Genomic DNA, 13174 nt, shown 5'->3' on the forward strand with positions numbered 1-13174 from the left:
CCCAAGTTTCCAACATTTATTGACACCGTGTCTTTGCTTTTTCCTTTTTTTTTCATCCAATCATATCCCAGTCAACGAAGCAGTGGAAGTGATGTGCTGGTGCCTGGAGGCTGTTGGGGTCTGGATGGGTGTCAACAGACTCAAACTCAACCCTGATAAGACGGAGTGGCTGTGGGTTTTGCCTCCCAAGGACAATTCCACCTGTCCGTCCATTACCCTGGGGGGGGGGGGAATTACTGACCCCCTCAGAGAGGGTCCACAACTTGGGCGGCCTGCTTGATCCACAGCTTACATTAGAGAACCCATCTTTCAGCTGTGGCGAGATGGGTGTTTGTCCAGGTTCGCCTGGTGCACCAGTTGCGGCCCTACCTGGACTGGGAGTCACTGCTCACAGTCACTCATGCCCTCATCACCTCAAGGTTCGACTACTGTAACGCTCTCTTCATGGGGCTACCTTTGAAAAGTGTTCGGAAACTTCAGATCGTGCAGAATGCAGCTGCGAGAGCAATCATGGGCTTCCCTAGGTATGCCCATGTTATACCAACACTCTGCAGTCTGCATTGGTTGCCGATCAGTTTCCGGTCACAATTCAAAGTGTTGGTTATGACCTATAAAGCCCTTCATGGCATCGGACCAGAATATCTCCGGGACTGCCTTCTGCCGCACGAATCCCAGCGACCAGTTAGGTTCCACAGAGTTGGCCTTCTCCAGGTCCTGTCGACTAAACAATGTCATCTGGCGAGAACCAGGGGGAGAGCTTTCTCTGTGGCGGCCCCGACCCTCTGGAATCAGCTCCCTCCGGAGATTAGGATTGCCCCCACCCTCCTTGCCTTTCGTAAACTTCTTAAAACCCACCTCTGCTGTCAGGCATGGGGGAAATGAGTCATCTCCCCTGGCCTATATAATTTATGCATGGTATGTTTGTGTGGATGTATTGTTTTAAATAAGGGTTTTTAGATATCATTATTAGATTTGCTATTATATATTGTTTTTTACTATTGCTGTGACCCGCCCCGAGTCTACGGAGAAGGGCGGCATACAAATGTAATAAATGATAATAAAATAATAATAACAGTTAGTATATTCAAGTTCATCTATATTTTTAGAATTCTTTGGTTAAGCTATCCATTTCTGCACACATTGTTATTTTTTCAATTATATCTTCTTCAGTGGGCGTATTTTCATTTTTCCAATATTGTGCGAGAACTATTCTCACTGCTGTCGTTATACATAAAATTAAGTACAGTTGGGTTTTTTAAAATCAAAATTCTCACAGGCTATTCCTAATTAAAAAAAGTTCTTTTCAATTCTCCTCCCTAATATTTCTTTTAGCCAAACTTGGATCCCCCCCCAGTATCTTTTAATTTTCTCCCACCTCCATCACATATGATAATATGATCAAAATTCTTTATTACATTTTTGTTAGTTGCATATTGCGAGTTTAGGTATTCCTAAATCTTATCCCCGCTTCATCTCGCAGCGGGTCAAGTCGAAACAACAGAAGTATGTATACACACACACACACACACACACACACACACACACACACAAACATACAGAAAACCATCCCAAAGAAGCTTACAGGTATGGCTGCTCTTTGTCGGCATAGCAGAAGAGAAGGGGGCTCAGGCTGCGGGCTAACTCGTGTTCTTCAAACTGTCCAGCTGCGTCGGTCTTTGCATTTTCTTGCCGGAAAATTAGGGGCAACCCTTTGGATGAAAAAAAAAAATGGGATTGAAAAAAACCAATAAGGCACAAAATGCAGTGGGTTGATCCTTTTGGGATCGCCTGCTCCAGAACAACGATAATAAAAATATAAACAGCTGGAATTGGGGATGGAGAGTTTAAGGACATGATTTACTTTTTACTAAGGACAACCAATTAAATGTCTAGTTTAATGAAAAGAAGGACCAGGTGAGACATGATAACAGTATTCTAATATTTCAGGGGTTGCCACAAAGAAGAGGGAGTCAAATTATTCTCCAAAACCCCAGAAGGCAGCACAAGAAGCAATGGAGGGAAACTAACTAAGGAGAGAAGTAACCTGGAATTTAAGGAGGAATTTCCTGACCGTTTATTTATTCAACTTCTATGCCGCCCACTCGCGAAGGACTCAGGGTGGCTAATTTAATCAAGGGACTGATTTGCCTCCAGAAGTTGTGAATGCTCCAACACTGGAAGTTTTTAAAGAAGAAATTAAACCACTGTTTGTCTGAAATGGTGTAAGAATTTCTGCCTGTGCAGGGGGGTTGGACTAGAAGGCCTCCAAGATCCCTTCCAACTCTTCTTATTCTGTTAAAACAGTTGCCATGTTCTTTCTTGCAGTAAAAGCCATACAGGCAAAGAACGTTTTTAGAGACTACACAGTTCAGGATTTTGAATTAAAACCATTTCACCTCTCGTTGTTCTGGTCCAGTGAAAATGCAACGCAACTGGTAGAATAATGTTTCCTCAACCAGCCATCTCTTTTTTGGGGTGGGTGGGAGGGCAAACATTTTCCCCACCCTCCATATAAAATCATCACTGCAATATACCATCCATTTTCATTTACAATAAAAGGCAGTGTCATGTCAGTAAGACATATATAGTCACAAACCAGCCATCTCTTGAGTGCCACAAAATTAAGACCTTTTTTTTTGTTGTTGTTCCCTCCATCGCCGCGAAGTCGATAAATGGAAGATTCACCTGTTTTGTTGATGAGCCAGTAAGGAGCCGAGATGAAGATCTTCAGGGAGCCCTTGGCTTGGCACACGATTCGGATAGTGAGGTTCAAGAGGCGCCTGTTGTTGTCGTACAGCCTCATCCGTACCACGTAGTTCTGCGTTCCCGGGGGGATCAGAAGCTCCTTGCAGTGGGTGAAGTTCTCGAGGGAGATCCCTAGAATTGAGGCGGGAGGAAGGAAGTAAGTTCATGTTCATCAATGAAACATAGAAGATTGATGGCAGAAAAAGACCTCATGTTCCCTCTAATCTGCCCTTCTACTATTTCCTGTATTTTATCTTAGGATGGATTTATGTTTATCCCAGGCATGTTTCAATTCAGTTCCTGTGGATTGACCAACCACGTTTGTTCCAAGCATCTACTACTCTTTCAGTCAAATAATATTTTCTCATGTTGCTTCTGTTCTTTCTCCTAACTAACCTCAGATTGTGCCCCCTTGTCCTTGTGTTCACTTTCCTATTAAAAACACTTCTCTCCTGAACCTTATTGAACCCTTTAATGTACAGTGATACCTCGTCTTACGAACTTAATTTGTTCCGTGACCAGGTTCGTAAGATGAAAAGTTTGTAAGATGAAGCTATTTTCCCCATAGGAATCAATGTAAAAGCAACCCCATCCCAAAAGTCACCCCTTTTGCCTTGCGCCTCTGGGAATCCCCGCCTCCGGACTTCCGTTACCAGTCGAAGCTGGGACAGCGCCGGCAAAAGTGAAGGGATTCCTGACAGGCAAAATTAGATTTTGAGAGAGCCCTGACCAAATCTCAGAAGGGTGGCCTAGAAATTGAATGGATGAATGAATGAATGAATGAATGAATGAATAGATTTGCAGGTGGACATCATCAACGGCCAGCCAGATTGGAACCGGAGATGGCCGAAGGGAGTTGGCGAAGTGACTTTTGCTCTTACCGAGCTCGATGTTCTGCGAAGTGTCGGCGGTGTGGAGGACGGCCTCCTTCCTGGGTTTGAGGGTCCCGTTGATGGGGGCACCCTTGACGTAAAACTCCAGCTCGTAAGGGAGCAGGTTACACAACACCATGGTGGGCAGGAGGTAAATGGTGTGTCCCGGCTGGCGGAAAATCTGCTTGGCGCTGTCCGAGAAGATGCTGGAAGGCATGTAGTCAGGATAATTCTCTTTCTTGATGGCCACGCAAAACCTGCGGAGGGAGACAACAGTGGGCGGTTTAAAGAGGGAGGGGTGGGGGAGAGAAATCTGTGCCTCTTCGGAGGCTCTTATGAACGCTCCATGTCCTCGAGTAATGACCTCAACTCCTATCGCTAGAGAAAAACATTTCTTAAGGGAGTTTTGCCCCGTTTTATGACTCGCCTTGCCCTCGTCCTATATTACTTTACACGTTAATTTTTCCTTTTCTTTTCAAGCTGATCATGCTATCTGTTCCATGTTTTATAGCACATCGTTTCCTCTCTCTCTCTCTCAATTCCATTGTTAGTTTATTCATCTCTGCGCATTCCAGCATCTTTTTCTCTGCATTCTATTCTGTTCTGCATTCTATTCTATTCGATTTTATTTCTATTCTGCATATTTTCCCTATTCTATTCTACTCTACTGTATTCTATATTATTCTCTATTCTCTTCATTCCAATATTCTACTCTATTCTAATTCTACTCTCTATTTTATTCATTCCAATATTCTACTCTATTCTATTCTACTCTATATTATTCTATTCTCTATTCTCCATTCCAATATTCTACTCTATTCTATTCTACTCTACTCTCTATTCTTTTCATTCTAATATTCTATTCTATTCATTCCAATATTCTATTCTATTCTACTATTCTATTCTCTATTCTCTTTATTCCAATATTCTACTCTATTCTATTTTACTCTATTCTCTTCATTCCAATATTCTATTCTCTTCACTGCAATATTCTATTCTACTCTACTGTATTCTATATTATTCTATTCTCTTCATTCCAATATTCTATTCTCTTCATTCCAATATTCTACTCTACTCTATTCTATTCCACTCTCTATTCTCTCTTCTATTCATTCCAATATTCTATTCGATTCTATTCTTTATTCCTTATTCCATTCCATTCTTTTGAATTCTATTTCATTTCTATTTCTTTCTATTATCTGAAGAATCAACTCACCGGAAGAACCGGCTGTGGTCCAGCTCCATGGAGTGACACTCTCTCTTGCTGCTGCTGACCTCCGAAATCTTCTGGACATTTGTCCAGTGGATGGGAGACTTGCAGAAAAAGACTCCGGTGCCTTTCGGCCTGGCCTGCAGGCGCCAGGAAGTTAGGTGCAGAGGGATGGCGAAAGAGTCACCTGGCATGACCGCCGGGAGGAGGACAGGTTCTGCACGCAGGTGGAAAAGGCAGAATTATTTCTCAGGGACCCACTGAGCTGGGGTTGGTTTTTTCCTTCCCCTTGCCAACGTGTTTATTACCTAACGAAATCCACGTTGGTAGCATCTGTCTGAAGGTGTCTCTCAAACTCATCCTTAACACAGGCCTTTCCCCCCTCCTGGCCAAATCTCTTCAGGCCCCCTGCTCATTCTAGTCATCACTCTTGCCCCTGCCCCCAATTAAGTCATCACTTAAATACAGTGGTTCTCAACCTTTCTAATGCCGTGACCCCTTAATACAGTTCCTCATGTTGTGGTGACCCCCAACCCTAAGTCTAGCGCCAATTCTCCCAACAGAGCTTGAAAGTGATTGGCAGGAAGGTCAGAGGGACAACCCCACAGTCAACGCCTGATGGGTCGGATTGTAAAAATAGGTTCGAAGAATAGAAGCTTGAGTTCCTAACATCAGTCTTTTCCCATGGTCTTCTTAGGCAACCCCTGTGAAACAGTCGTTCGACCCCCAAAGGGGTCTCGACCCCCAGATTGAGAACTACTGACTTAAAAGATCCAGTTTTGATCACTCTATTACAAAAAAAAAAAGATGTTGAGACTTTGGGGGAAAGTGCAGAGAAGAGCAACTAAGATGATTAAAGGCCTGGAGGCTAAAACATAGGAAGAACGGTTGCAGGAACTGGGCATGGCTAGTTTGATGAAAAGAAAGAACAGGGGAGACATGATAAAGAGTCTTCCAGTATTTGAGGTTTTTGCCCCAAAGAAAGGGGAGGGGGGTGTCAAATTATTCTCCAAAGCATCAGAAGGCAGGACAAGAAGCAACGGATGGAAACTAATCACAGAGAGAAGCAACCTGGAATTAAGGAACAATTTTCTGACAGTGAGGACAATTAACCAGTGGAACGGCTTGCCACCAGAAGTTGTGGGTGCTCCATCATTGCAGATTTTTAAAAAAGAGACTGGACAGTCATTTGCCTGAAAAAAAACAACAGGCTCTCCTGCTTCGGCAGGTGGGTGGACTAAAAGACCTCCAAGGTCCCTTCCTACTCCGCTCTGTTTGAAAAAGAATTGTTTTGTGGCTTCTGAAACTCTGAAGCACTTACTGTCCGGTGCTGAAGGACTGTCCAGTCTCAGCTCCATTGGCATTTCAAGTTTGTTTTTCACAATCAAAGCTGAACGAACTGTGATCACTTTGCGGGCGCTGCCCTCCATGGTCACAGCAAAGACCACTCGAACTGGAGGCAATGAAGAAAACTGTAAAAATATACAGATATACATAGATATACATATATATATACAGAAACCTAGAAGATTGACGGCAGAAAAAGACCTCCTGGTCCATCTAGTCCATTTATCTTAGGATGGATCTATGTTTATCCCAGGCATGTTTAAGTTCAGTTCCTGTGGATTCATCAACCACTTCTGCTGGAAGTTTGTTCCAAGCCTCTACTCCTCTTTCAGTCACATATTTTCTCACGTTGCTTCTGAGCTTTTCCCCAACTAACCTCAGATTGTGTCCCCTTGTTCTTGTGTTCACTTTCCTATTAAAAACTCTTCTGTCCTGAACCTTATTTATCGCTTTAACGTATTAAAATGTTTTGATCATGTCCCCCCTTTCCCTTCTGTCCTACAGATTATACAGATTGGGTTCATGAAGTCTTTCCTGATAAGTTTTATGCGCAAGACCCTCCACCATTTTTGTAGCCCGTCTTTGGACCCTCTCAATTTGATCCATCTCTTTTTGTAGATGAGGTCTCCAGAACTGGGCACAGTATTATTCCAAATGGGGTCTCACCAGCGCTCTATACAGCGGGATCACAATCTCCCTCTTCCTGCTTTTGATACCTCTAGCTATGCAGCCAAGCTGCATATACACATATATGGTGGACACAAATGCCGGCACAGGCGGCCAGTTTCAATTAAATCAATGTATTGCTATTTATGGCTTGGTAGGGAAAGCTTCTCAACTTGTGGAATGGGTGCTGTGGCCTAGAAGTGGAGTTCTGGGCTCACAATCAGGAGGTTGTGAGTTCAATCCTAGGTAGAGGCAGATATTTCTTTCTGGGCACAATGAGAATATATCTGCTGAACAAAATTCCACAATGGCGATAGGGAAGGGCAGACGGCCAGTAAATGCTCTGCTCCAATCAGCTGCCCACGATTCCACCCTTCAAGGGATTATGGGGTCGTTATATGATGACAATGAGAGAAAGCTTCCCAACTAATAGTACCTGCTTGGAATTAGTTAAGGGACTTAGCATGTGGCTATGTAGTGATTCTTGGCTGATCCCGCTTTTGACTCCGCCCTCGGGTTCCATCACTCCTTCTCCTACATCTAGTTTGTTAAAGCCCATTGTGGTTTAAACAAACCCTAATACAATCACACGTGGCTAAGAAGAAACTGAAGGATGGAGGAAAGGAAATTCAACTTACATAAACCTGGGGATGGATGATGTTGGTTCTACTAATGGGGCTGCCGACCTATGTAAAGAAAGAGCAGGAAAGTTGAATGCTGGCACGGACACACACAAATACACACACACACACACACACACACACACACACACACGGACACACAAAAACACACAAAGTGACCCCTTGGCAACTTGCCTGTTCCCTCTCTTACAGCACAATCATTTTCTCTAAAAAAAAGACCCAGGATGTGTATTATAGGCAGTCCTCAATTTACAATCACGGCTGAGCCCAAAGTTTTTCAGTGACTAAATCAGACAGTGGCTAAGTGAGTTTGGACCCATTTTACGACCTTTCTGGCCACGGTCGTTAAGGGAATTTAGTTGTTTAGCAAAGTGATGGCCTTCGGGAAAAACAGTTCTTGTGTCTAGTTGTCTTGGTATAGCGTTGTTTTGAGGGTAAGACAAATTCCTTGTATGTCCAATCACACTCGTCCAATAAAGAATTCTATTCTAAAAGAATAACAGAGTTGGAAGGGACCTTGGAGGTCTTCTAGTCCAACCCTCAGCTCTCGAGTTTCAGAAAGAGAATCTTATTGGGTTTCTTACAAACATAGAAGTCTGACAGCAGAAAAAGACCTCATGGTCCATCTAGTCTGCCCTTACACTATTTTCTGTATTTTATCTTAGGATGGATATATGTTTATCCCAGGCATGTTTCAATTCAGTTACTGTGGATTTATCTACCACGTCTGCTGGAAGTTTGTTCCAAGGATCTACTACTCTTTCAGTAAAATAATATTTTCTCATGTTGCTTTTGATCTTTCCCCCAACTAACTTCAGATTGTGTCCCCTTGTCCTTGTGTTCACTTTCCTATTAAAAACACTTCCCTCCTGGACCTTATTTAACCCTTTAATATATTTAAATGTTTCAATCATGTCCCCCCTTTTCCTTCTGTCCTCCAGACTATACAGATTGAGTTCTTTAAGTCTTTCCTGATACGTTTTCTGCTTAAGACCTTCCACCATTCTTGTAGCCCGTCTTTAATTGTGTTTAGTGTTAAATATAAACTGGTGTTTACTTTTCTTCTGAAAAGAATAAAAGAATTCAAGCCTGAAACTTACCGTTGAGGAAGAATTGCTTTTATCTGGAGCCGCATACCGGAAAAATATCCCCACTTTGTCAACTGATACAGGACTAACAGCCTCCCAGCCGTTGACCCTCACTTGCAGCTGGTGAATTCTCAGGTCGTGGGTATGCCTGGAGGGGTATTGTTTAAAACATCAATCAATTTTTTGTGAAGACAGAAAGAAAAGTGTTTAGGAGAAAGACAGGCTCAAATTTACACCTCAAATGAGGTGGCGGGGAAAAAAATCCTTACATTTTTTCTGTTATAATCCTGAATAAATGTTTAATGAAATCCAAAATGTGTAATAAAATGAGGTTTAATAACAGGGGGTTGGACTAGAAGACCTCCAAGGTCCCTTCCAACTCTGTTGTGGTTGTTGTTATTATTATTGTACAATGCAACACAGCAAACAAGATCACTCTGCTGGATTTCGTATTTCATCACCGGTCGGGCACTTCCCAAGCACCTAGGACTGCGTGATGTAGCGGCGAATTATGTGCGCCGATCACAGTAAACCGGCCTTCTGCAATTGACAAGTGGAGATTTTGTCAATTCCGATGGTTTTCAAATGTCCACTGAGATCCTTTGGCACTGTGCCCAGCGTGCCAAGCAGTGTTCCCTCTAATTTTTTGGGGGGGTGGGCGGAAATGTATAGTGTCTGAGCAGCAGTCCCTTCGGGACTGGGTGGCACTCTTTCCCTCTCACTTTTTCCCTCTCGGCTTCTGGGCAGGTTTGAAAAACTCTGAGTTGATGATGATTTTTAAGTGAGCCATTGCTCACTGCTCAGCTTAGAGGGAACTATGGTGCCAAGTACCACTGGAACCACTTTCACTGGCTTATGCCAGAGTCGTTGCAACTCGATTTTTAGATCTTCATATTTCACTAATTTCTCTAGCTGCTTCTCCTCGATTCTGCTGTCTCCTGGGATTGTTGTTGTTGTTATTATTATTATAGTATTGGTGGTCCTTGACTTACAATGACCGTTGGAAGTTATAATGGCATTAAAACAAGTGACTTATAACCATTTTTCACACTTATGACCTAGGCCACAGGGATAGGCAAAGTTGGCTCTTCTATGACATGTGGACTTCAACTCCCAGGATTCCTGAGCTACCATGTTTGGCTCAGGAATTCTGGGAGTTGAAGTCCACAAGTCATAGAAGAGCCAACTTTGCCTACCCGTGACCTAGGTCACGTGATTGCAATTCGGACACTCAGCAACTGACTCATATTTATGACGATGGCTGCAGGGGTCACACAATCCTCTTTTTGCGACCTTCTGACCAGCAAAGTGCATGGGGAAGCCAGATTCACTTAACGACCATGTTATTAACCTATCAAGTGCAGGGACTCGCTTAAGAAACGTGGCAATGAAAGGCTCACTTCACAGATTTCTCACTTGGCAACACAGCATTCTTTTTTTAAAAAAAATAAATCTTTTTTTTTGCTTTAAGAATCCTTTTTTTTAAGTTTTGCCTTAAGAATCTTTTCTCTTCTTTTTTTTTGGGGGGGGGGGGGGGTTGGTTCTGCAACCCAAGACCGACACGGACTTCAGAGGAGAATCAGAACTGCCAACCTGCCTTCCATTGAGGACCGAGTCAAAAAGAGGGCTGTTTACGGACCCCTTAACAACTTAACAAGACAGTAAGAAAATGGTGGTGGTGGAAGGGTCCCATCTGCCTCACCTGTGCCTCAGTTTCCCCTTGGCTTCGAAGGCGAAGGGGACCTCTTCTCCCGCAAGGACTTCCCGCCACTCGCTGACTTTATGGGCTTCGTCCAGAAAGGTCTCCTTTTCTTCTGGCAGGACCGGAGGGCTCCCACTGTGCAGGAGGGCTGCCCTGCGAAAGCAAAAACCAGGACCGTGAGTTCGAGTCCTGCCTTCGCTAGGAAAACCAGTGGGGGACTTTGGGCCGGTTACTCTCCTTTATCTCAAGTCCGCCTCTCTTTCTCCCTCCCTTCCTTCCCTTTATTTCTTCTTTCCTTCCTTTCCCCCATCCTCCTTTCCCTCCCTTTCTCTTCCCCCATCCCTTCTTTTCCTCCTCCCTTCCTTTCTTGCCTCCCTCCTTTGTCTTTATCCCTTCCTTCCCTCCCTCTCTTTCTTCCTTTCCTTTCCTCCCTCCCTCCCTCCTTTCATAGCTCTTTGTCTCTCTTCCTAGAGCAATAGGCCAGCACCAAGCAGGCCTGGGTGGCTGATAACGGCTGTCAGCCATTATTTATGACGGACGAAGCATCAAGCGATTCTCTTTTATGACCTTCCAAAAAATCAAAGCTGGTTTGTTTAACGACTAACTTCATCAACTGCAGGGATTCACTTAACAATGATGGACTTATGGAAGGTCTTTAAATTGGGCAAAGCTGACTTCACAAATGTCTCTTCGAACAACAGGAATCTTGGGGCTCTTTTTTTGTGGTGCTCGCGTGGTCTGAGTCCCCTCCTCTTGCTTCCTTACCGCGTTGGGGTGCTGGTCATCGTGGCAAACCAGAGGGTGCAGCCAGTGTGATTACGGAGGGCAAAAGGCACAAAGGGCTGCCTGCGTTTGGGCGCCTTCATTTCAGCTGAAAGAAAGGAAGGGAGGAAGAAAAGGAAGAATGAAGGAGCAGACCAGGCAGGCAAGACTACAGAGCTGGGCCTCACTTACGAAGCTCAGCCTCTTTTGCCCAGGTCAGGAATGTCTTCCTCACAACAGCGTGTGTGTGTGTGTGTCTGTGTGTGTGAGAGAGATGTGTGTATCTCCTCTTGATGGAACAAGGAGGCGCCCTCCCAAGTCTCAGTCTGGGGCGAGCGGCTGCCCCCCCCCCCATTCGAACATCCACCCAGATAATTTGAAAGGAAGAAAAAGGAAAGGGGTTGGAAAGGAAAGGAAGGAAAAAGGAAGGAGAGGAGAAAAAGAGAAAGGAAGGGAAGGAAAGAAAGAAGAAGGAAGGGAAGGGAAGAGAAAGGGAAAGGAAAAAAAAGGAAAGGAAAGAGAAGGGAACTGAGGCATAAAACACAAACCAAACCCAGCATGCTAAAACCCAGGAACTACATCTGGGCCAAGCTTTCTGAAATAGCCAACCTAATCAACACACACATACACACACACTTGTGTCTCACTGGAGGAAGGCCATAGAACGGGACAGAGATTACATGGGAAAATAGGGAGTGTAGAAGAGACATCATTCTTTCTTGTGTGCAAGTTTCATTGTGTTCAATTGAAACAAAATGTGGCGCATTACTTTCTGGGTGACCCTGGTACATATGTATATATGAATAATGGAATAGAAAACATTTCACATACATGTCAACCATCCTGTTAACCCTTGGTTTCAACAGCCTATCAATGACATATTCTAAATATCCTATATCAGTATATGACTTCCATTTACATTTGCATGCTTGTTAGCTTGTTTACTATTATTAAAGCATTATATTTGCACTATCCTCAAATAGTCTTTCATTTTCATTCATTCATTCATTCTTATACAGTGGTACCTCTACTTATGAACTTAATTCGTTCCGTGACCAGGTTCTTAAGTAGAAACGTTCTTAAGAAGAAGCAATTTTTCCCATAGCAATCAATGTAAAAGCAAATAATGCATGTAAAACCATTAGGAAAGAAATAAAAGCTTGGAGTTTGGGTGGGAGGAGGAGGAGGAAGAAGAAGAAGAGGAGGACAGTCGCTGCCAAAGGAAGAAGGTGAGGTGAGGGGAATTTAAAAAAATCCAAAATTTAAGGCTTAAAAAAAAAGAGAGGGACTCTGAGGCGGCGATGAGGAGCACGCGCCTCCCTCCGTTCGCTCTAGGCTGCCAAAACCTCCTTAAGTGCCACCAAAAGGCTCCTCTGGCAGCCCAGAAAAACCCGACATGGCCGGGATTAAAGGGGGAATGGCAGGAAACTGGCCAGGCCTTCGTGCCGCTCTCAAATTTCCTGGGAAATTTTTCCGGCCTCGGGTTCTTAAGTAGAAAATGGTTCTTGAGAAGAGGCCAAAAAAATCTTGAACACCCTGTTCTTATCTAGAAAAGTTCTTAAGTAGAGGCGTTCTTAGGTAGAGGTACCACTGTATATCAATTTAACAATGATTCTTTTGTTCATTTCAAACTATAAACTGAAAGCCTTGTAAGATTAAACGTATCCACTTTTTCTCTTTCAGATTGTATGGGAAGATAAGCAATTGTTATTGTATTATTTTATATTGTGTCATTATTGCAGTTTTTGGTACCTTTTTTTTTTGATTGAGCCAATTATACCAGATTACCTGCAGGACCGCCTTCTGCCGCACGAATCCCAGCGTCAAATCAGGTCCCACAGAGTTGGCCTTCTCCAGGTCCCGTCAACTAAACAATATCTTTTGGTGAGTCCTAGGGAAGAGCCTTCTCTGTGAGGGCCCCGGCCATCTGGAATCAGCTCCCCCCGGAGATTAGGAGTGCCCCCACTCTCCTTGTCTTTCGCAAGAACTTGAAAACGCACTCATGTCGGCAGGCTTGGGGTCCCTAGTCCCCAGTCTCTGCCCAATAAATGTATTGGATGTGACAGTATGTATGTGATTGTTCAATTTTAAATGACTAGTTTTAAGATAATTTTTAAATTAATTATTCTATTAATTGGCTT

The 13174-nt window shown here is 43.7% G+C and overlaps 1 protein-coding gene across 2 annotated transcripts in view; it reads right to left on the reverse strand.

The window, feature by feature from the left end:
- The window catches only part of VPS13D (vacuolar protein sorting 13 homolog D), a 132183-nt gene that overhangs the window by 57881 nt on the left and 61128 nt on the right, over positions 1–13174 (reverse strand). For both annotated transcript variants that reach the window (XM_070759063.1, XM_070759061.1), the window contains 9 exons: positions 11037–11142; positions 10272–10424; positions 8582–8717; positions 7479–7526; positions 6149–6299; positions 4834–5044; positions 3627–3874; positions 2686–2877; positions 1583–1709 (listed from right to left, as the gene is read on the reverse strand). In XM_070759063.1, the coding sequence (XP_070615164.1) occupies positions 1583–1709; positions 2686–2877; positions 3627–3874; positions 4834–5044; positions 6149–6299; positions 7479–7526; positions 8582–8717; positions 10272–10424; positions 11037–11142 (1372 nt within the window). The remainder of the gene's footprint in view (positions 1–1582; positions 1710–2685; positions 2878–3626; positions 3875–4833; positions 5045–6148; positions 6300–7478; positions 7527–8581; positions 8718–10271; positions 10425–11036; positions 11143–13174) is intronic.

The sequence above is a fragment of the Erythrolamprus reginae genome, chromosome 8 (genome assembly GCF_031021105.1).
Source record: "Erythrolamprus reginae isolate rEryReg1 chromosome 8, rEryReg1.hap1, whole genome shotgun sequence".
Lineage (NCBI taxonomy): Eukaryota > Metazoa > Chordata > Lepidosauria > Squamata > Dipsadidae > Erythrolamprus > Erythrolamprus reginae.